At 43.9% G+C, this 20717-nt stretch overlaps 1 protein-coding gene across 2 annotated transcripts in view; it reads left to right on the forward strand.

The window, feature by feature from the left end:
* Positions 1 to 1292: 1292 nt before the first annotated feature.
* LOC107384536 (protein SON) overlaps positions 1293 to 20717 on the forward strand; it is a 64599-nt gene continuing 45174 nt past the window's right edge. The window contains exons 1-9 of one of the 2 annotated variants that reach the window (XM_070549588.1): positions 1293 to 1447; positions 1677 to 1871; positions 6481 to 6515; positions 7766 to 7980; positions 10932 to 11122; positions 16066 to 16274; positions 18572 to 18851; positions 18953 to 19146; positions 19338 to 19490. In XM_070549588.1, coding sequence (XP_070405689.1) covers positions 1365 to 1447; positions 1677 to 1871; positions 6481 to 6515; positions 7766 to 7980; positions 10932 to 11122; positions 16066 to 16274; positions 18572 to 18851; positions 18953 to 19146; positions 19338 to 19490 — 1555 coding nt within the window. In that variant the 5' untranslated portion in view covers positions 1293 to 1364. The remainder of the gene's footprint in view (positions 1448 to 1676; positions 1872 to 6480; positions 6516 to 7765; positions 7981 to 10931; positions 11123 to 16065; positions 16275 to 18571; positions 18852 to 18952; positions 19147 to 19337; positions 19491 to 20717) is intronic. The other variant, XM_070549589.1, reaches the window with a different exon arrangement.

Genomic DNA, 20717 nt, shown 5'->3' on the forward strand with positions numbered 1-20717 from the left:
CTTACCAGACCTTACAGGCCGTCGGCCGATCCTCCAAAACTCCCCGCCCGGCCAATCCAAACCGCCACCAGGTAATTGGCTGCTGCAGCCAGCGTCCGATCCCGCGACGACGGCACTACCGCAAGCCCTCTACCCACCTGCCACTTCCTCTGACATGCATTGTGAGCTGTAAGGTCTTATATAATCAGGTCCAATCAGTATAATCAAACATAGTTGAACTCCAGTGAAGGCGTAGGACCATATGAAGGATGATCAGAAGAAATGGAAAACACCTGAGTTAAATATATGAGTGTCACAGTAAAGGGTCTGAATACCTAGGACCATGTGATATTTCAGTTTGTCTATTTTAATAACTGCAGAAATCTCTAAATTTCTGTATTTTTGTTAAAATGGGGTGAGGGTGAGGAAAAATAAATTGCATAGATTTTAGCGAATAGCTGCAATATAGCAGAGCGAAAAAATTGACGGAGGTCTGACTAATTTCTGTACCCACTATACCTGACAGTCATCAGCATATACTGTGTTCAGTCATACAAAATACTAGATGTAGCTGTTTTTGTTGTGGGGTGTTTTCATTTTTGCTTCAACCTTTTTTAGTAAAACTGAAGATTTTGTGATCTGTTATATTATTAACCTTAATTTCATGTTATGGAGTTAAACAAGTGTTCAATACATTGATCAAAATTCCCGGTTTTTCATCCAGGAGCAGAGATCGAATTATGGAGGGCTAGACATCTTTCAGGGACAGATCCAGTTTCTGCCTATATTACAATATTTATGGACTCTCAGCGTAGCAGGATTCTGTTGAGTGGAGAGGACGCAGAGTGCTGATCGTTGGTGCGCCCGCTGCGTCCCGCACACGATACATTCTCAAAGGGGCGCAACAAAACATTATTATTGACACATGATTGTTCTTATGTGTTTATATCCTCTGGTATTCTGTCTTTAATCGTTCCTGACGCGCTTAGCTCATTGTGTGCTGTGGTGATTTCACCTCTCTGACGCCTGATTTTGCAATAAATATGCAAAATATTTACATATGAATTGTTTTAGAGCCCTTTTGTTGGAAGAATCTGATATTAATTTTAGCTCTTCACCGGGAAAAAAATGCATCCTAACATGGTTTGTGTGGTGTTGCCACAGTGCGACGTCATCGTTAGGCACAGACCTCCTGTCCTCTTTTGTGGAAATGGAAATATGGTCACCCTATGTATGTTAACAAATACATGCCAATACTCTCCATCTGCAGACACTCACAGGTTAAATTAGAAACAGACAGCAGGGGGCAGAAGAGTGCCTTTACCTGAGCTCTGCGTTTGGCTCTCGTTCCTACTCGGACCTTTTTAACAGTTGCACAGTAAAACATGGCGGCCAACATCGAACAAATTTTTCAAGAATTTATTTTGAATAAGATCAGAGAGATTGAAGACCAGAAGGATGATAAAGCGTACGTGTTTGTGTTGTTTGTATGAGGGTGCTGGGGCTGTGGGATTGGTGCTCTGCTGGTCCACATGATCATTTATTAAACGTAAATAAAACAACTGCTGGGAGGCTTTACGGGGTGCCGCTAATGGGAATGTGAGAGGAGGTGACTGTTTAAATGGCGACGTGTGTAATTAAAAGACTCGTTGTATGCTGCACATCTGTGGAGCGTTGTGTCTTCCTGTTGTTTCCAGCTGTGGAGCTAAAGCAGTGGGTTTCAACAGGGAACCAGAGGAAGGACGGGGAAGTCCAGACAAGCCGGCCGGAGGCAGCAGCTCACAGAAGAAACACAAAAAGCATAAAAGTAAAAAGAAAAAGCGGAACCAAGAGAGAGAGAGCAGCTCTGATTCCGGATCCGAGCTGGAGAGAGACATGAGACACCGGCCAAGGTAAAACCTGCAGAGACCTAAGTTATAGTAGCAGATCTGTAATGACCTCAGCTGAAACAATTCCTTAAAGTGTGAAGAGAATCCAAAAAGGAAACGTTAAAACAGCTGCCAGTGGCTCATTAGTGCACCATGGTAACCACATCAACGCGTCTCTGAAACTGTGGGTGCTTATATGGCCTGGCCTCGCAAGGCGGTGTGTTGTGAGGCCAGGCGCCTTGCTTACGAGGACACTGGCCTTTCTTGGTCAAAGAAAGCAGTTAAATGGAACATCAGGCAACCTCCGTGGATGCCGCGGCCATGTGCTGTCACGTGACACGGGAGATAACGTTTTATTTTATACATATAAGTTTCTGTATAAATATATAATGAGCCTTTAACTTTTTAAATTGTGTATATGTTGGTTAAACTAAATATGCTGGGGAGTTACTACCTGCTAGCCACAGAGGCTGCAACTAACCAACCATAGCTAACTGCTTTGGATATAAAAAATCATTTCAGATTTCAGCCCGATAGCCACAATTTGTTGACTTACATTTAAACTTGTAATTTCCTCCCGAAGTAGCTGCCGACTCCTGATCCACCATCCTTTAGAAAATACCGCGCTGTATAGGGAGTAGAGGCTGACCGATATGGTTTTTTAAGGCCGATACCCATTTTTAAAAAGAATTTTGTTGCCGATATCTAAAGCAGCTCTTTAATGCCGATATATACACGTTTTAGCAGCACATTGATTGTGAAAGACAACTGAACTGAACACTAACTGTGTGCAATATAAATTAAATAAGGCAATTAATCTCTTAATATTTATTGAACTTCAAATATAAAACTAACTCAAAACATAAAAAAAAAATGGTGTGTTGGGATCCTTCAGGTCCTTTCTTCTGTCTAGTAGTAGCGGCAGTTGGCCACACGTGTGCCTGATTTTTATTTATTTATTTTTATCGGCTTTTAAAAATAATTTCAGCCGATATAGAAAAGATTGAATAAATCGGTCGGCCTCCGTTAGATAGCCTTTGGTCTCCTCCCTCTCCGGTCGGCTCATGGGTCCCCGGATGAACGAAAAAATGAATGCGAGTCAATGTGGCTTAACGTCCTGAGACCTAAACCTGTATTTGAAGTGATTTAAAAGAAAAAAATACATGTAACTATTACAGAGTAGTCTACTCTCATTAACGGAAACAAAATTACAAATATTAAAATAAAAATAATTAAATTACATAAAAAATTGGTCTAAGTTCCTTTAAAAAGAAAACAAGTTTTTTTTAACATAAAGTCAATATGTGTCTATAAATAAAAACAAAAGGTCTAAAGTGAAGATAAATAAGTTTTATAGTGCAAGGAGCCGATGTCCACATATATGGACACGGCCCGAGGAAGTTAAAGAGCTTTTTTCTAAACTTTGCCTTAGGCCCTGGATCGCACATGTGTTGTACTGCAATTTAGATTAAAACTAATGATGGGTGTTTCGACCATGCCAGTCACGTACGTTGAGATTTATTAGCTTGTAAATGTTCATAATTAGCACAAAGCAGAGGTCGGTACGTCGCATATGTGACATCGCCACAGAATCTGCTGTTCCCTAGCGTAGCTGCTACTTACCACATGATGAGATTTATGGTGGTTATTTCCTCCTGAAGGAGGGATTTTAAGTTTGCTGAACTTACAGCCATTTTTCCTGTTTTTCCTCCGTGTCTGGTTCGATGACGTCACTTTCGTGATGTGCATCTGGACTTATTTTGACGCAAAACCTAAAATAACCTTTCCCCGTTAGAAAATAAGCGCGTTCTTGGTATCAAAATGCGTCTTTAAAATTCACAGACATCATATGTGAAATCCATGGAACATAACTAGCGGAATTAGAAAACAGCGTTTTTAGCCCCATTGACTTGCATTCCTTTTTTCCTGCTTCCGGGGACCCATGGTCCGGAAGTAGATGGACGGACTTAGGCTCACTATTCTGGAAAACTTTTGGCCAAAGCCAGGCTACAAGGCACCTCCCGTGTATCCTTGGTCAGCTAGCTAAAACGGCTAACAAACGGAGAACAGATGACATGTAAATAAAGTTTGATTGATTGACATTGGAACACGCCTTGGTGGTTCCTGATTACGTATCTCCTAGGCAACCGGGGCGGGACCAAGACATTAAGGCAAGGTTCCTTGGCACTGAGAAACACTCCAAGTTTCTTTCCACCATAGAAGTTGTGGGAAATCTCGAGGAGGGGGAAATTGAGCAGGAAAAACAATAGGGAGCCTAAGTCATGTCCGGATCACGGGTCCCCAGAAGAACGAAAACATAAATGCAAGTCAACGGGGCTAAAAACGCTGTTTTCTAATTCCGCTTGTTTTGTTCCATGGATTTCATGAATGATGTCCGTGAATTTTAAAGACACATTTTGATACCAACAACGCGCTTATTTTCTAACAGGGGAAATGCTGTTTTAGGTTTTGTGTGAAAATAAGTCCAGGAGTACAAACGCGCTTCACGAAAGTGACGTCATCGAACCAGACACTGAGAAATCTGAAGGAAAAAGGGCTGTAAGTTCAGCTAACTTCCCACAGGAGGACAGAACCACCATGAATCTGGTCATGTGGTAAGTAGCAGCTACGCTAGGGGAGAGGAGATTATGTGGTGACGTCACATATGCAACGTGCCGATTTCTAGTTTGTAGTCGTGCTAATTACGAACTTTTACAAGCTGATGAATCTCAACGTACGTGACTGGCGTGGTCGAAACACCCATCATTACTTTTTATTTAAATTGCAGTACAACATATGTGCGATCCAAGGCGTAAGGCAAAGCGTATTAGAAAATAGCGTTTTTAGTCCCGTTGACTTGCATGCATGTTTTCGTTCTTCTGGAGACCCGTGATCCGACAGGAAAGGGAGGAGACTTAGGCTCCCTATAGCTCAAACCTTCAGCTGTTGTGTCTCCATTGAAATTCAACCTTTTCAGAACCCGGCACAGACAGCAAATGGCAACTGGTTCAACAGTGAGTGATGTCACTAGCTGCGTTTTCATGTGCCTAATTTCCTCAATCCGATTGAAATCTTGGTTGATCGGAATTTCCGAATCTCTGTTCACATGGACACGAACTGAAATGATCCGATCATGCCGTGCGTACATATGCACCAAGCATTTAATCCGATTAAATAGGTTGAGCATGCGCAGAGTTGCCTTTCACGAAAGAAAAATTGTAAACAAACGCCATGAAACGAAAAGAAAAATGTAAAAACAGAAATAACTATTCTTCCTGCTTTCCTGATCCATTTATTCAATTTAATATTTTTATTTAGCTCATAGAAGTTACGTTTTCTTCAGTGAATAACTGCAGATATATGCTTTGCTGCATTTTATTGTTGATTAAAATAAGGGAGGGTTATGTCTGCCTCTTGATCAGCTGGTCCGCAGGTCTGAATTGACAGCTGTTGCGCTGCGCTGCGGCACAGAGCGGGAGTGGGGGGTGGGGGGGTAGCCTCATGTTTTATTACTGAGCTCTGTTGTGGCTTATTATTAATAACATGTGACGATCAGCTGAAACTGTTGAGAAAAATCTGTTCAAACAAAATAACAGAAGATGTTCAGAAAGTTTAGAAGCCTGTGTTCATCATTAACGAACCGCATCTCAGGTCATCTGCGTTTACGTGCTTTTAACGAACACGGACTTTACTGTCGTCCAGAGTATTTAACCGAGGACGTTTTCCTACCCAACATCAGCCTCCAATCAGGTCTGTAAAACCCAGATTATCCTGTGTTCTTTACAAGCGCGTCTCCATCACCTGCTGCAGAAGCAGCTGTGTTCAAAGCTGACAGAAACGGGGATCCGTGCGCTGCAACCCCCACGATAAACCTGCGTATTTCCAGTAAAGATTTGAACATCTTTGTCGAATGATTTGTGCAATAATCAGATTTTTATTTTACTTCCACAAAATGCAAGTTCTGAATTAAATATTACTGAAACGGGACGGCTTGTTGTCGGATTTAAAAGCCGCCGCTTGTTAATTACACCGTCATTTTTGAAGTCAGGCAGTCCAAATGACAGCGGAGAGGCCCGCTGGCTGTTGCACACATGCGCAGTGGGCATTGTTTTACCCCAACAATCCGAATGGCTGTGCACATGCACGTCAATCGGAATGAAGAACGGAATAAACCACCTCTCTCAATCGGATTGAAATTTCAATCCGATCGGGCCGAATCGGATCAGAATATTCTGATTGACATGTTTACATGCAGAATTTTCAATCTGAATGGGCATTCAATCCGATTAAATATGCGCATGTAAACGTGGCTACTGATCATCAGCGCTAAAAAGTGTCCACAATAACATTAATAAAAATAACAGTTTTATTCTGTCAAAGTACGGCATAATTAAATGACTCTGAAGCTCTGATAGCGGAAACACGCTTTTACAACCTGACCAATAATGAAGTGAGGGGCAAACAGGAACACAGAGTGAAGAGTGGCTGTGAATCAGTGGAGTTGGAAGGTTGGTAGTTCGATCCCACATGTCTGGTAGTCTACTTCTAAATGTCATTCAGGTCATCCTGTCGTTGTATTAAGGGTTCACATTTGTTGAGTTTGACTGACCCAGGTTTTCTTTCTGTCTTCTAGAAGAAGGACACCAACATCAGAGCAAAAGGAGCAGGGTGAGTCTCTAACAGTGACTCGAATCAAAATTAGACTCTAATAAGCCACAACTTGGTCCGTTTCACAGATAATGAGCTCAAATGTTAGCATATGAACCTCGTATAGCAACCGTATTCTCTATTTTATGCCTACATTTGTACATTTGGCGTACACTGTAGCTAACAATGCAGTAACTTCACTCCACAGAAAAACAGAAGTCCTGACTGCATACGACAATAAAGCTTTAAAGGTGTAGAACACAGAAAAAACAGGTTTTACTTATTATTTCTGATTACAATCAGTCACTCTGAGTTTTTCATGCAGGCTGAACAGGAAAATAGTCTCCTACACCTATCTCCTGCATTAGCTTCTGATAGAAAACAGACGGTGAAACAATAGGATTACAAAATTCTGACAGATCTACATCACACTGCCAACAACGTTCATGGACTCACCCATCTTGACTCACTACGGGGAAGGCTGTTGTTGGTTTAGCGCCCAGGAAACAGCAGAGAACGTCTCGGCTAGTAGAAGGTAATTGTTAGCTTTAGCAACTCCACCACATGGCAGAACTCCTCCAGGCCGGTGTTATTTATAGAGGTAAAACTTCAACGTTGCAGAGGAAACAGTCAGTGGTAGAGTTGCGTTGTTGTTTCACAGTCTGCGGCAAAATGTCCAAATATCAGAAAATAAGACTCCAAAAACTGCTGTCTGGAGCTCAGCAATGATGTGGCTCACGTCTAGTTCCTGGAACAGGCACACCAGTGCTTTGTTTCCTCCAGAGTACGCTTACAAGGCATTCATTCCTACTAGTGGCCACGGCACGTTTAGGGAGCCTAAGTCGGCTGTCCGGTCGGCTCATGGGACCTCGGAAGAACAACAAAATGACCCTAATCCTGGATCACACACACAAAAACACACGTTCTTCAACCTGAATGAAAATCAGTGATGTGTGTTGCGACCAAGCCTGTCATGTCCTCACAAGCAGGATTAGAAAATTGCTATCATAGCCCCATTAACTTGTTTTTTTGTTTTTTTAGTTTAGTTTTTATGGGGACCCATGGGCCGAAGTAGATGGGCATAACGTAGGCTCCCTATATATTAAATGAGTTCAATAGATTTATAATTGTTGAAATTATTAAAGTTTTAGCACTATTCACTTACTTTCTTTATTAAATCAATTTCCCTCTGGGATTAATAAAGTATTTTTGAATTGAATTGAAATTGGCTTCATGACAACTTCATAGTTGATTGAAATCTGTTTTTTTAGGTGAGGATCGTGGCAGTAAGTCCAGGTGCCACAAGGAACGCTCAACAGGAAAGAAGAAGAAGAAAAAGAAGAAGAAGAAGAAGAAGAAGAGACGGAAAAGTGGAGAAAATTCATCGGATTCTGATTCAGAGATCACAGCAAAGCAGAGGGAGGATGGAGGTGGTCTGAGCTCGTTGAGACGGCAGGAGGAGCTTCCTGATATAATCCCTAAACAGGTAAAACTTACTGCCAGGATCTCAGACATGAAGTTAGATGTTGAACCTTTGGTTCCTGGAGTAGATCCAGCCTTTGCGTCGATCTCAGCCCTCTAAACTGGCCCTACTCGTGCAGCCTGGAGCTTCTCCGTTTGTTTGAACTCGTTCTCAGACTGTAGATGGACCCGGACAAATCTGAACTGTCAGTCAAGGATCAATCACACCAGCAACACACACACACGCACGCACGTACGTACGTCCTGGTAAAATAAAACACCAAAACAGAATCTACATGTTTATTCAGCTGTTGGATTTCATTTATTTATTTATTTAGAGAGAAAAAGTCTGCAGCTCTGATCACGTTGCTTCACCGAAACCTGGCTTAGAAACAAAGAAATCAGCCAACTGCACACATTTCCAATCTCCGTTTGGACCTCAACTCTCGACTAATTCAGGAAGTGAAACAAACTATTGTTTAATAGTGTTTGCAGAATGTGGTGGAAGTATGGAAATCCGTCCTGTATATGTAAAACTTCTGAAACACCCCATTCGTGGGGAGGAATCTATGATTGTCTTTCAAACTCTCTCTGCACACAATTGGACAGCGCTAGGACCAATCAGAGCTTCGAACAACGTGACTAACTCGCCGCTACAGATGTCGGTCAACGGGACAGTCCACTAAACTGTAGAAGAAGCAAATACATCTTTTCCAAATAAACTTAAGTACCTCTATCTGCTCATGGCTCAAAGGAAGGTCTTGAGCAGACGCCATCTTTGTAGTTTTTATCCAGCCCAGTTCTAGTGCAAAACCCACCCAACAAATAGGGGTGGGTTATGGCGAGCTGGGTGAAAACAGGCTGCTTCCAGCAACAACACCAAACGTTTGCCTCAAGGACCAAAATCAAAACTGATTGTCTGGTAGAAAGTTCTCACGTGCCACCAAAATCACAGCTGCTTTTTTTTTGGTCCACAGCATCACATGTGGTGTGCCCCAGGGTTCAGTTTTAGGCCCAGTACTTTTTAACCTCTATATGCTCCCTCTTGGCAGCGTCCTCAGGAGACACGGGGTCAACTTTCACAGTTATGCTGATGATACACAGTTGTACATCTCTGTGTCTCCTGATGACACACAGCCAATGGATGCACTTTTAACTGCATTTTAGACATTAAATCCTGGATGGCAGAAAACTTTCTCCAGCTCAACCAGGACAAAACTGAAGTTTTATTCATCGGTCCTGAGGCCCAGAGAGAGAAACTTTTACCAAAACTACAATCAATGTCTTTTAATCCATCTTCACAAGTGAAGAACCTGGGCGTGATTTTCGACTCTGAGCTAACTTTTATCCCCCAGATTAAAAACATGACAAAAATAGGTTTTTATCATCTCAAGAACATCGCCAGAGTCTGCCCCATTTTCTCTCGGGCCAATACGGAGACGCTGATGCATTCTTTTATCACCAGTAGGATAGACCACTGTAATGCCCTGCTTTTTGGTCTTCCCAAAGAGAGCATCTCAGGTCTACAACTTTTGCAAAACTCAGCAGCTCGTGTCCTGACGAAAACCAGGAAGCAGTAGCACATTACTCTGGTTTTAGAATCAATGATTGGCTCCCCGTATGTTTCAGGATCGATTTTAAGATACTTTTAATGTTTTTTAAGTGTCTTAATGGTATTGACCCATCTTATCTCTCACAACTGCTTTTACCATATGAACCCTCACGGTCCCTGCGCTCCTCTGGCAGCCATCTCCTTGTCATTCCTAAAGTCAGGGAGAGGCATCTTTTAGTTATTACGGCCCTCACCTCTGGAACAGACTGCCAGAGGATCTCAGGGCTACAGAGAACATTCATGTTCAGGCTCAAGACCCACCTTTTTAGTTTAGCTTTTAACTGATTACTATTTATCGCATTGCTTGTTTTACTTATTTATTCATTTTAATTACTATTGTGTTACACATTTATGTTGTTTTATTTCTACAATCACATTTTATTGGATATTTTACATCATACATTTTAGATATTTTCCATATTAGCTCTAGTTATTTTACATGTCACATATTTTAATCCTTCCAGTGTTTCCTCTGTGGAGCCCTCTGCCTCGGGACTGGTGGTCGGTGGTGGCAGCTGGGGCGCTCCTTGGGCAGTGCCCAGGTAGTGGTGGGGGTTGCCACCCTGCCAGGGCGCCCTGGATTGGTGTCTTGGCTGCTGCCGTGGATCTGCTGCTGTCGAGGCAGATGGCTCCCTTGATGGCGTGTCTTTCGTTACCTGTCTAATCTGAGCTCAGCCTAATGTTTCCTGTGGTCTTTTAATGTGTTGTGTGTGTGTGTGTGTGTGTGTGTGTGTGTGTGTGTGCACCTGGGAGTGGTTTGTGGATTGGAGGTGAAACTGTCATAATTGTTTTAAGTGTGGGAAAGGGAGGGAATATGGGTTATATGGGTCATTTTAATCTGTTAAGAACTTTGTGTTGCTTCCTGAGCATGAAAAGTGCTATCTAAATAAAGTTTTTGATTTGATTTAAACCCCACCAAATGAACTCAATGTTATAAAAAACTCCAATGCACTGATAAAATAAGGAGCTATGTAGTTGTTTTTGTAATTTTCTATAATATTTAACCAGCTAGGTTACCTGGATTTACTGCTGCCTAACTTAAAGATAATTTTTAGTTTAGAACTCTGAGCTTTTTCAGGCAATTTCTATTTATAAACAGAAGAAATTTTCTGAAAAAGTTGATCAAAGCGACTTTTACCCATAAGGGCAGAGAGTCTTCAAGCCACAGATGAACTGCTGACATGTTTATTTCCTCGAATGCAACAAAATAATCTAGGGTAAAGTTGTCTGGATTAGTAATCCAGCTTTAATGAACCAGTTAATCGTTTCAGAGACGAGCTGCTCTAAAGCCACATCAACTGTGTACGAGTGACCTGGTAGAAGTCGTTTTCAGCTGACCGACCCACAGTTTTCCTCCCAAACAGGACAGCTCCAATAAAGAAAAGGTACATGAGAAACGACACCAGACGAGGAGTCCCTTTTCACCGTCACATTCCTGTTCTCAATCCCATTCCTGCACGGATCAAAGGAGCTCCTTGCCTTCATCTAGAAACAACCGCCAAAGGTCAAGGACTCGCTCCCCATCCAGTCCACAGTGTCACAGGACCCAGTCCAGGTATAGTAAAGCCTTCATCCCTCCATGTCTCCATTTGTAATGGAGCTGTGCATTGTCCAGTGGGGTCAGCAGCCTAAGCAGCAACTTCTAAACCATCTCCTCCAGTTCTGATCCAGACTGGCTAGTTTCACCGCTGTGGTTCCTGGCTTGTTATTAACTCATTCACTAAGGCTACACCGTCATAGTCCAGCTAACAGTACGAACATGCCGTAAGAGATTCAGATAAAAGGTCAATGGACTACCAATAAAGCAGCCATTTGCTGCTACCATGCCCGGTGTTGTGCCCAAAAGAGCTTACCTGCTGAGATATGAGTGCCCTGTCGTCACAACCTCAAATAGGTGAAGTAAACGATTAGAGTTATGATCGATGACGCAATTTTTAATAGATTCATTATATGAACGTGTTCTAATCCGTGTTCCTCCTGAAAGTTTTGTTTTTGACTAGAAATGCGATGAAATACAGTTTTATTTGAGCACGTTTGAGACTAATGTCTTCATCTTTTATATGATTTTTTTTTTCTGCCTGCTTAAACTATTTTGGAGGAATGTGAGTCTAAATTACAGACCAGGGACCAGAAAAAATATTTTAACAAACTGTTAAATATTTGTCTGAAGATGTTTAAATAAAACGTCAAAAACTGTAATTTTTTAAGGAAGCACGTGGAAATGAAACGTGGTGAAACTACAAATGAGTTAAAAACCAGCCTTACTTACTTAAATAATCATTCACTTCCTCAACACACGGCTGTATTGAGCTACATACCTTACCACAATAGGACATGCTCTTTTCGGCACAACACCTGCAGCACTTTCATAGACATTAATGCTGCCAACATTTTGATTTTGTTTTAAAATGCCAGGAGTGCTTAGGGCAGACCAGCCCATCCCCCTCATAGCCTCTTTCTACTGCAACTACTTCCAACAACTATCCATCCACCGACATTCTGTGTCCGCTCATTTCTGTGCAGTGTCATGGTAATCTTTCTCTAGACCTGTCCAACATGTCCCCTGCCCCCCAGTAACCCCTGTGCTCTTAAAACGAACACATTGTTATTTTTTACGTCTGTTTTTATTTCCACATCAGTCCGTTTCTGGCCTCCGTACTGTTGCATTTCAGCAAACCTGAAGGAACATTTCAAATGAAATCGTAGTTAAATACGATACCCCGTGCTACTGGGTGTACTTTGTATCTTCTCTGTAAAAATGTACTTAGACCTACAACATCCCCTATTTGAGGTGTTTGAGTGATAAGACCTTTAATGCTTGGTTAACCTCCATACCTGAGGATCCATGCCAACCACACACTATGAGTGTGTTTACATGCAGCCAGTAACCCTTTTAAAACCTAAATATTCACAATAACCCGGTTCCGCATGGCCATGTAAACACTGCCAAAAACCCGGATATGCTCATAACCGGGTTTTTAAAAACCTGGTTACTACACCTGGGGTAACCCTTTTCTAACCCGAATGTTTGGTCGTGTAAACGCATATCGGGATATCCCCATCAAAGCGTGTGTTCTGCACATGCTCTGTTCGCAAGGAATCTTGGTCTTTTGAGTAGCGAGACGTCTTGTATGTGCCAGAACACCGGAAGTAAACAACAAGTTGGGAGCAACATGTTGAGTCGCGGCACAGCACCACACTTTTGGAGTGACGAGGAAACCTCTGTCTTCATCGGTGGGTCAATACCAGCACTAAAGCGCAAACAAACGCGGTCGCTATCTCTTCCGAACTGGGAAACACGTTGTTGTTTTCACGGATACCGGAACAAGAAGAACCGGAAATGACGCATATTGCGTCTTGACGTAGTCCACACGTTCTGACACTATCCCAACGTCCGCATTTAAATCGGGTTCTGCAAGTTAGGTGTAACTCTTTCTATTTATGCTTGTAAACGGGTTATTCTGATCAACTCAGAAACCTGAATACCGACCTTAACCCGATCATAACCCGGATATTGGCTGCATGTAAATGTAGTCTATGACTCTTTCAGCTTGACTTCTTGATTGACATCTGGTCTGTCCTGGGATGACCGCCATATTTGGTGCCAAAGGCCTTACAGCAGAGTTTATTTAACAATAAAAGCATGGGGCATGGTCAGATTTAGTGATCACTGTTATGGCAGATAACTGATATACTGACATTAATGCTTCTAAAATCAGCAGATTTTGTCGTCGTCGTCGTCTTCCTCCGCTTATCTGGGTCCGGGTCGCGGGGGCATTATCCCAATTAGGGAGTTCCAGACCGTCCTCTCCCCGGCCACCTCCACCAGCTCCTCCGGCAGGACCCCAAGGCGTTCCCGGACCAGACTGGAGATGTAACCTCTCCAACATGTCCTGGGTCGACCCGGGGACCTCCTGCCGGCAGGACATGCCCGAAACACCTCCCCAGGGAGGCGTCCAGGAGGCATCCTGACCAGATGCCCAAACCACCTCAACTGAATCCTTTCGATCCGGAGGAGCAGCGGTTCTACTCCGAGTCCCTCCCGAATGTCCGAGCTCCTCACCCTATCTCTAAGGCTGAGCCCAGCCACCCTACGGAGGAAACTCATTTCGGCCGCTTTTATCCGAGATCTCGTTTTTTCGGTCATTACCCAAAGCTCATGACCATAGGTGAGGATTGGGATGTAGATCGACCGGTAAATCGAGAGCCTGGCTTTCTGGCTCAGCTCCCTCTTCACCATGACAGATCGGCTCAGCGTCCGCATCACTGCAGATGCTGAACCAATCCGCCTGTCGATCTCCAGATCCCTCCTACCCTCACTTGTGAACAAGACCCCGAGATGCTTAAATTCCTCCACTTGAGGTAGGACCTCTCCCCCGACCTGGAGTTGGCAATCCACCCTTTTCCGGTCGAGAACCATGGTCTCAGATTTGGAGGTGCTGATCCTCATCCCAGCCGCTTCACACTCGGCCGCGAACCTACCCAGCAAGAGCCGAAGGTCAGAGCAAGATGAAAGCTAGAAGGACCACATCATCAGCAATAAGCAGAGACGAGATTCTCCTGCCACCAAACTTGACACACTCCACACCACGACTGCGCCTAGAAATTCTGTCCATAAAGGTAATGAACAGAACCGGTGACAAAGGGCAGCCCTGGCGGAGTCCAACCCTCACCGGGAACAGGTCCGACGTACTACCGACTATGTGGACCAAACTCACGCTCCTCTGGTAAAGGGACTGAATGGCCCTTAACAGAAAGCCACCCACCCCATACTCCTGGAGCGTCCCCCACAGGGTGCCCCTGGGGACACGGTCATAAGCCTTCTCCAAATCCACAAAACACATGTGGATTGGTTGGGCAAACTCCCATGCCCCCTCCATCACACTTGCAAGGGTATAGAGCTAGTCCACAGTTCCACGGCCACGACGAAAACCACATTGCTCGTCCTCAATCTGAGATTCAACTATCTATCGGACCCTCCTCTTCAGTACCTTGGAATAGACATTTCCAGGGAGGCTGAGGAGTGTGATCCCCCTATAGTTGGAACACACCCTCAGGTTACCCTTCTTAAAGATGGGGACCACCACCCCGGTCTGCCACTCCACAGGAACTGCTCTTGATGACCACGCAATGTTGCAAAGACGTGTCAAATATGACAGTCCTACAACATCCATAGCCTTGAGATTCCCAGGACGAATCTAATCCACCCCCGGGGCTCCGCCGCTGTGTAGTTGTTTGTCTACCTCAGCAACTTCTGCCCCTGAGATTGGACAGTCCATCCCCAGGTCTTCCAGCTTTGGTTCCTCCTCGGAATGTGCGTAGGTGGGATTGAGGAGCTCCTCAAAGTATTCCTTCCACCATCCGACTATAGCCCCAGTTGATGTCAGCAGCTCCCCATCCCCACTGTAAACAGTGTGAGCGAGTTGCTGCCTTCCTCTCCTGAGGCGCCAGACAGTTTGCCAGAACCTCTTTGGAGCCAATCGATAGTTTGTCTCCATGGCCTCACCAAACTCCTCCCACGCCCGAGATTTTGCCTTGGCAACTGCCACTGCTGCACCCCACTTGGCTATCCGGTACCTGTCTGCTGCCTCCGGAGACCCACAGACCAGCCACGACCTGTAGGCCTCCTTCTTCAGCCTGACAGCTCCCCGAACCTCTGGTGTCCACCAGCGGGTACGAGGGCTGCCACCACGACTGGCACCGGCCACCTTGTGACCACAGCTAGCAACAGCCGCCTCAACAATCGCAGAGTGGAATAAGGCCCACTCGGAGTCAATGTCCCCCACTGCTCTCGGGATGCGGTCAAAGGAGGTGGGAGTTGAAGACCGTCTTGAGAGGCTCTTCTGCCAGGCGTTCCCAGCAGACCCTCACTATGCGTTTGGGTCTGCCAGGTCTACGCGGCATCTTCCCCTGCCATCTGATCCAACTCACCACCAGGTGGTGATCAGTTGACAGCTCCGCTCCTCTCTTCACTCGGGTGTCCAAAACATACGGCCGCAGGTCAGATGATACGACTATCGTAATCGAAATTTATGACTCTCATCGTGATTATTTTTCCCATGTCAATAAATCTGATATTGAAAAAATGAAAAGATGTGTGTAGGTTGGCAGCATTCATGTCCCTTTAAGAAGCTGTACCACCTTGAATCTTGTAAAAATGTGACTCAATGCGATACATGTGACAGCCCCATCTACTGGACGACTTTTGTGTCTGCGCATACCTGTACTTATTGTCCGTTTATCGTTATCGAGGTGAAATCCTCAATATATCGTGATATTGATTTTATGCCCTATCACCCAGCCCTAGTCCAAACTTTTGGTAATTCTACTGTTACAGAGTAATACTTTCTAGGCAATACCTCATCTCAAATATTGTAATGTAGTAATTTAGTTGCCCTTCCAGCCCAGTAAAAACTAGAGGTTAGTGCAACTGAATTAACTTACTGATTATAAGAAACTCTTGGGATGTTTTTGTGTCCTTGGTTTCCATGTGGTTAGCGTGGCTGATGGTAGCTCCAGTGAGAAGAGGGAAGGTTTGTATGGATCCACACAATCTCATCGGTGTTCTTTGAAGAACCTTCAGCCACCTCTCCTCACCATTATTCCTGCCCAAAGACTCATCCAAGAAGAGATGATTGAGTCTAGAATCTGTCCGCTGGAGAGCTCTGCTCAGAATGTAACACCAGTGGGGGGACAGGGAGAAAAAGGTAAGATATGATAGTTACATTTGATGAAGCTGCACTATTAATGAACCAGTTAATCCTTCAACAAAATGTGTGTATGCATATGAAACTGGCACAATGAAACCTGAGGGAGGACAGCAGCACTGGTGGGTAGAGACTAGCTTTCTCACCAACTCAGTTCTGTGACTACCTCCCTAACCAGCTCAGCTAGCTGCTCCTAGCTGCTCCGCCTCCCCTCTTAAAGTGCTAACTTGAACCAATCACCAGGAACGGTTCCAGACCAGTTCCACGGTTATTATGTGAACTGCAGACTTCCCTGGAAGACAGCAGGTCTTCATAGGATTTTGGGAAGTGTAAGTATGATAAACTCTAGACCTTTTCCTCACTCTGTTCCCCGTGTTTTGTTGAAGTTTTATAGAAATTAACATTCCAGGATGTTCCGCTCTGGTAGGACCTAAAAAGAGACTTAACCAGTACGTTTCGTGAACTATGTTGGTCCCAGTTCCTGGGTAGACATGAAAAAGCTAACCAAGGTCTGAAAATGCAATTGGGTCTGATTTGAAAAAGGTTCATCTACACATCCGTTTTACTAAGAGGGCCAGGCAGGGCTTTGAGGTCCAATTTTTATAATGAAAGCCCTCATATACTGACTCATCATGGCCATTTTATATAGTTCACTGTTAAAATAAAAACTATAATATTTAAAATGGTACTTCACTGAAAACAATATTTCTGATTATAATCAGTCACTCTGAGTTTTTCATGCAGGCTGAACATAAAAATAGTCTCCTACACCTGCAGTACAGGCCAAAAGTTTGGACACACCTACTCATTCAATGTGTTTTCTTTATTTTCATGACCATTTACAGAGGAGCTAAAAAGTGCTAAACAGCTCTGGGAACTCCTTCAAGACTGTTGGAAAACCAGTTCAGGTGACTACATCTTGAAGCTCATCGAGAGAAAACCAAGAGTGTGCAAAGCAGTAATCAGAGCAAAGGGTGGCTTTTTTGAAGAAAATAGAATAGAAAACATGTTTTCAGTTATTTCACCTTTTTTGGTTAAGTACAGTGCTGCACAGTGGCGCAGTGGTTAGAGCTGTTGCCCTGCAGCAGGAAGGTCCTGGGTTAGCATGTTCTCCCTGTGCATGCGTGGGTTCTCTCCGGGTACTCCAGCTTCCTCCCACAGTCCAAAAACATGACTGTTAGGTTGGTTGGTCTGTCTAAATTGTCCTTAGGTGTGTGTGTGTGTGTGTGTGTGTGTGTGTGTGTGTGTGTGTGTGTGTGTGTGTGTGTGTGTGTGTGTGTGTGTGTGTGTGTGTGTGTGTGTGTGTGTGTGTGTGTGTGTGTGTGTGTGTGTGTGTGTGTGTGTGTGTGTGTGTGTGTGTGTGTGTGTGTGAGATTGTTTGTCCTCTGTGTTGCCCTGCGATGGAATGGCACTCTGTCCAGGGTGTACCCCGCCTGATTGCCCATTGACCGCTGGAGATAGCATGGACAAGTGGGTTCAGACGATGGATGGATGGTTAAGTACATAACTCCACATGTGTTCATTCATGGTTTTGATGCCTTCAGTGAGAGTCTACTGATGTAAATTGTCATGAAAGTAAAGAAAACACATTGAATGGGAAGGTGTGTCCAAACCTTTCTGTACTGTATCTCCTGCATTAGCTTCTGGTAGAAAACAGACGGTGAAACTCTAGGATTTAAAAATCCTGACAGATCTATGCCACAGTGTCACTTACTCACCCAACTTGACTCGGGTAACAGCGAAGAACGTCTCGGCTGGTAGGAGCTGACCGTTAGCATTAGCAACTCCTCTACGCAGCAGAACCCCTCCAGGCATGTGTTATTAGTGGAGATAAAACATGAACGTTGCTCAGCAAATGGAGTCAGTAGTAGTCGTATTGCTGTTATCCAATCAGAGGTGAGATGTCCAAATACCAGGAAATGAGACTCCAAACCTGTCGTGTTCAGCTCAACTGTGATGTGGGTGAAGCGGGTGCACCGGAGCTTTGTTTCCTCCAAGTATGACTTACAAAGCATTCGTTCCTACTAGAGACCACTGGAGATGTTTTAAAAATGTGAGTAAAGTACCACTTTAAATATGTTGGTGAGGGTTAAACAATCTTTAGTTAATTGTATCCAGATCCATACTCTGATTGGTTCTTTTCTCGTCTAGTCCCACCTGTTCCGTTTTCTGATTGGATTTTTGTTTCTGTCCGTTTCTGCTGTTGTCTCTTGTCAGAAAGAAATATTTAGTATGTTTTCCAAGTACAGTCCAAACAGGGTGTAGATGTACTGACTGATCATGTAAAGTTTTTATAGCTTCAGGTTCTGGCCCATCCCAGCCAACGCTGAACAAGTCCATATCTACTGAGCCTGAACGGACCTCAGAGTCTAACCTGTCTGAGTGTAAAGCATCAGACAGCTCCAGGTCTGAAGATAAATCACCAGTCAAAAAGAAAAGAAGACAGTCCAGTTCTCCACAGAGGAGCAAAGAAAAGAGGTCTTCAAAGAAGCAGAAACGATCCAAGTCGCCTCACAGGAGCTACAAGAGAAGATCAAGATCCAGGAGCCGCTCAGGGAGGAAGAGATCCCGGTCGAGGTAGGGATATGGTTTTTGTCCTTTACTTTTAACCCTTTACTATTCTAGCTAGTGTTGTAGGTTTACCAGGATCAGCACTGATTCTAATGAATTCCACACAGGTCAAGAAACCGGCGCTCTCGGAGGTCCTTCTCACGCTCGTTATCCCGTAGTCGAAGGAGAACCACCTTCAGCCAGAGGGACCGCTGGAAACGAGAACCCAGCCATTCCCCCGTCCTCATTCTTCGCAAAAAACGATCCCCTGTGAGGAAAGACAGGAGTCGGAGCAGTAGTCCACACCGCGTCAGTGAACTGGGTCAGAGACTCGGTTTAACTGATCCGTTCTGTCGTTACTGTTTACAAACTGGAAAGTATATTTGTAAAGAATTATCATTGATGCTTGTTCCCTCTGTGTGTGTGTGTGTGTGTGTGTGTGTGTGTGTGTGTGTGTGTGTGCGTGTGTGTGTGTGTGTGTGTGTGTGTGTGTGTGTGTGTGTGTGTCCTCAGATAAGGAGCAGCTGTTGGAAATAGCCAAAGCCAATGCTGCTGCCATGTGTGTGAAAGCTGGGATGCCCATCCCTGCCATCCTCAGGTCTGCGATGCTTCCACTGGCTCTGCCCAGCATGGCCATGAATGCTGCTATGGCTAGCATGACCGCTGGTACGGGTTTCATACATCTACATGAGTGTGTTCTTCTGTGCTGCATCCCATAAACCACTGGTAGGATTGGAAGAAAGCCCTGACAAAAACTTCATTTATTCTAATTCTGCAGTGAGGTTAAAGCTGTTATAGCGAATCTACAGAACACGCTAGATTTTGAATGCAAACACGGTCACGGAATACTCACCCCTCCCCTCGGGTATCTTCCCTGAGACGCTTCTGCCAGAACCAGAAACCGGCATTGCCAGAAGATACAAAACACAGCTAAACACCAGTCGATGTTTTCTAGGTCCGAACATCTTGTGTTGTCCGTGACTTCAGATGGTGTTTTTCTTTTTGTGGCTCTGGTAGTTTGGCCTAAAGTTGAAGCGGTAGCAGCCGGCTGTTTCTCCTGCTGTGATATTATGGAGCCGAGAACTTCTCACACCAGTGGTGTTCTGTTGCTAAATACATGAGTGTGTGGTGAGCGAGACCGACAACCGGATGGTCCAATAGTTGCTTTTGGCCCAAAACATGTTATTTGTGGAGGTTTTTAGACATTTGTGATAGAACGACTCCAATTGTTTATTTTCTTTAATCTTCACAATATATTTCTAGTTATACTGTATTAGAACATTGTTAAGAGGTGTGCAAAAAAGTTTTGAAAATGTGCTAAATTATAAAATTATAAAATGTGATTTTATGGAGTTTAATTGATTTTTCTGAAATTATTAGTGAAACTGTTGAGCTTTGTGTCTTTTCCATTGGATCGTTGTTTTGTTTTCAACATCTTAACTTTTTCCTAAATAGTTATCAACACTGTTAACATAAGGTAAGCTATTGGCTTATCGAAGCATTGAAGCAGCGAGCCAGAGTTTTTTCCATTTCAGAATTTATGAATGTTTTTCAACTTGTAAAGGTGATAGTCTTACCTGGTACTGCCTTGTAATTCAGGCCATATTCTGTTGATTTTGCTAAACTGGCACCGGCCCATAGATCCCCATACAGTTTGAATTGAGCGCCTTTCATCATTAGCCAATAGCATTGGACATTTGCTTACATAGATATCTGTCACGGCGCGTTTGAGCATTTCGGACGTACCTAGACTGATGCAGCGTTGGCAACATTTCTCAACGACAACTTTGTCTTTAAATACATATATTCATAAATTAACAGCATTAAGTGAGATTAGTGACACAATATGTCTCAGTTCTGTTGACCGGCTAGAGGTGCTTCCTGCCCTAATCA

Source organism: Nothobranchius furzeri, chromosome 3, assembly GCF_043380555.1.
Source record: "Nothobranchius furzeri strain GRZ-AD chromosome 3, NfurGRZ-RIMD1, whole genome shotgun sequence".
Lineage (NCBI taxonomy): Eukaryota > Metazoa > Chordata > Actinopteri > Cyprinodontiformes > Nothobranchiidae > Nothobranchius > Nothobranchius furzeri.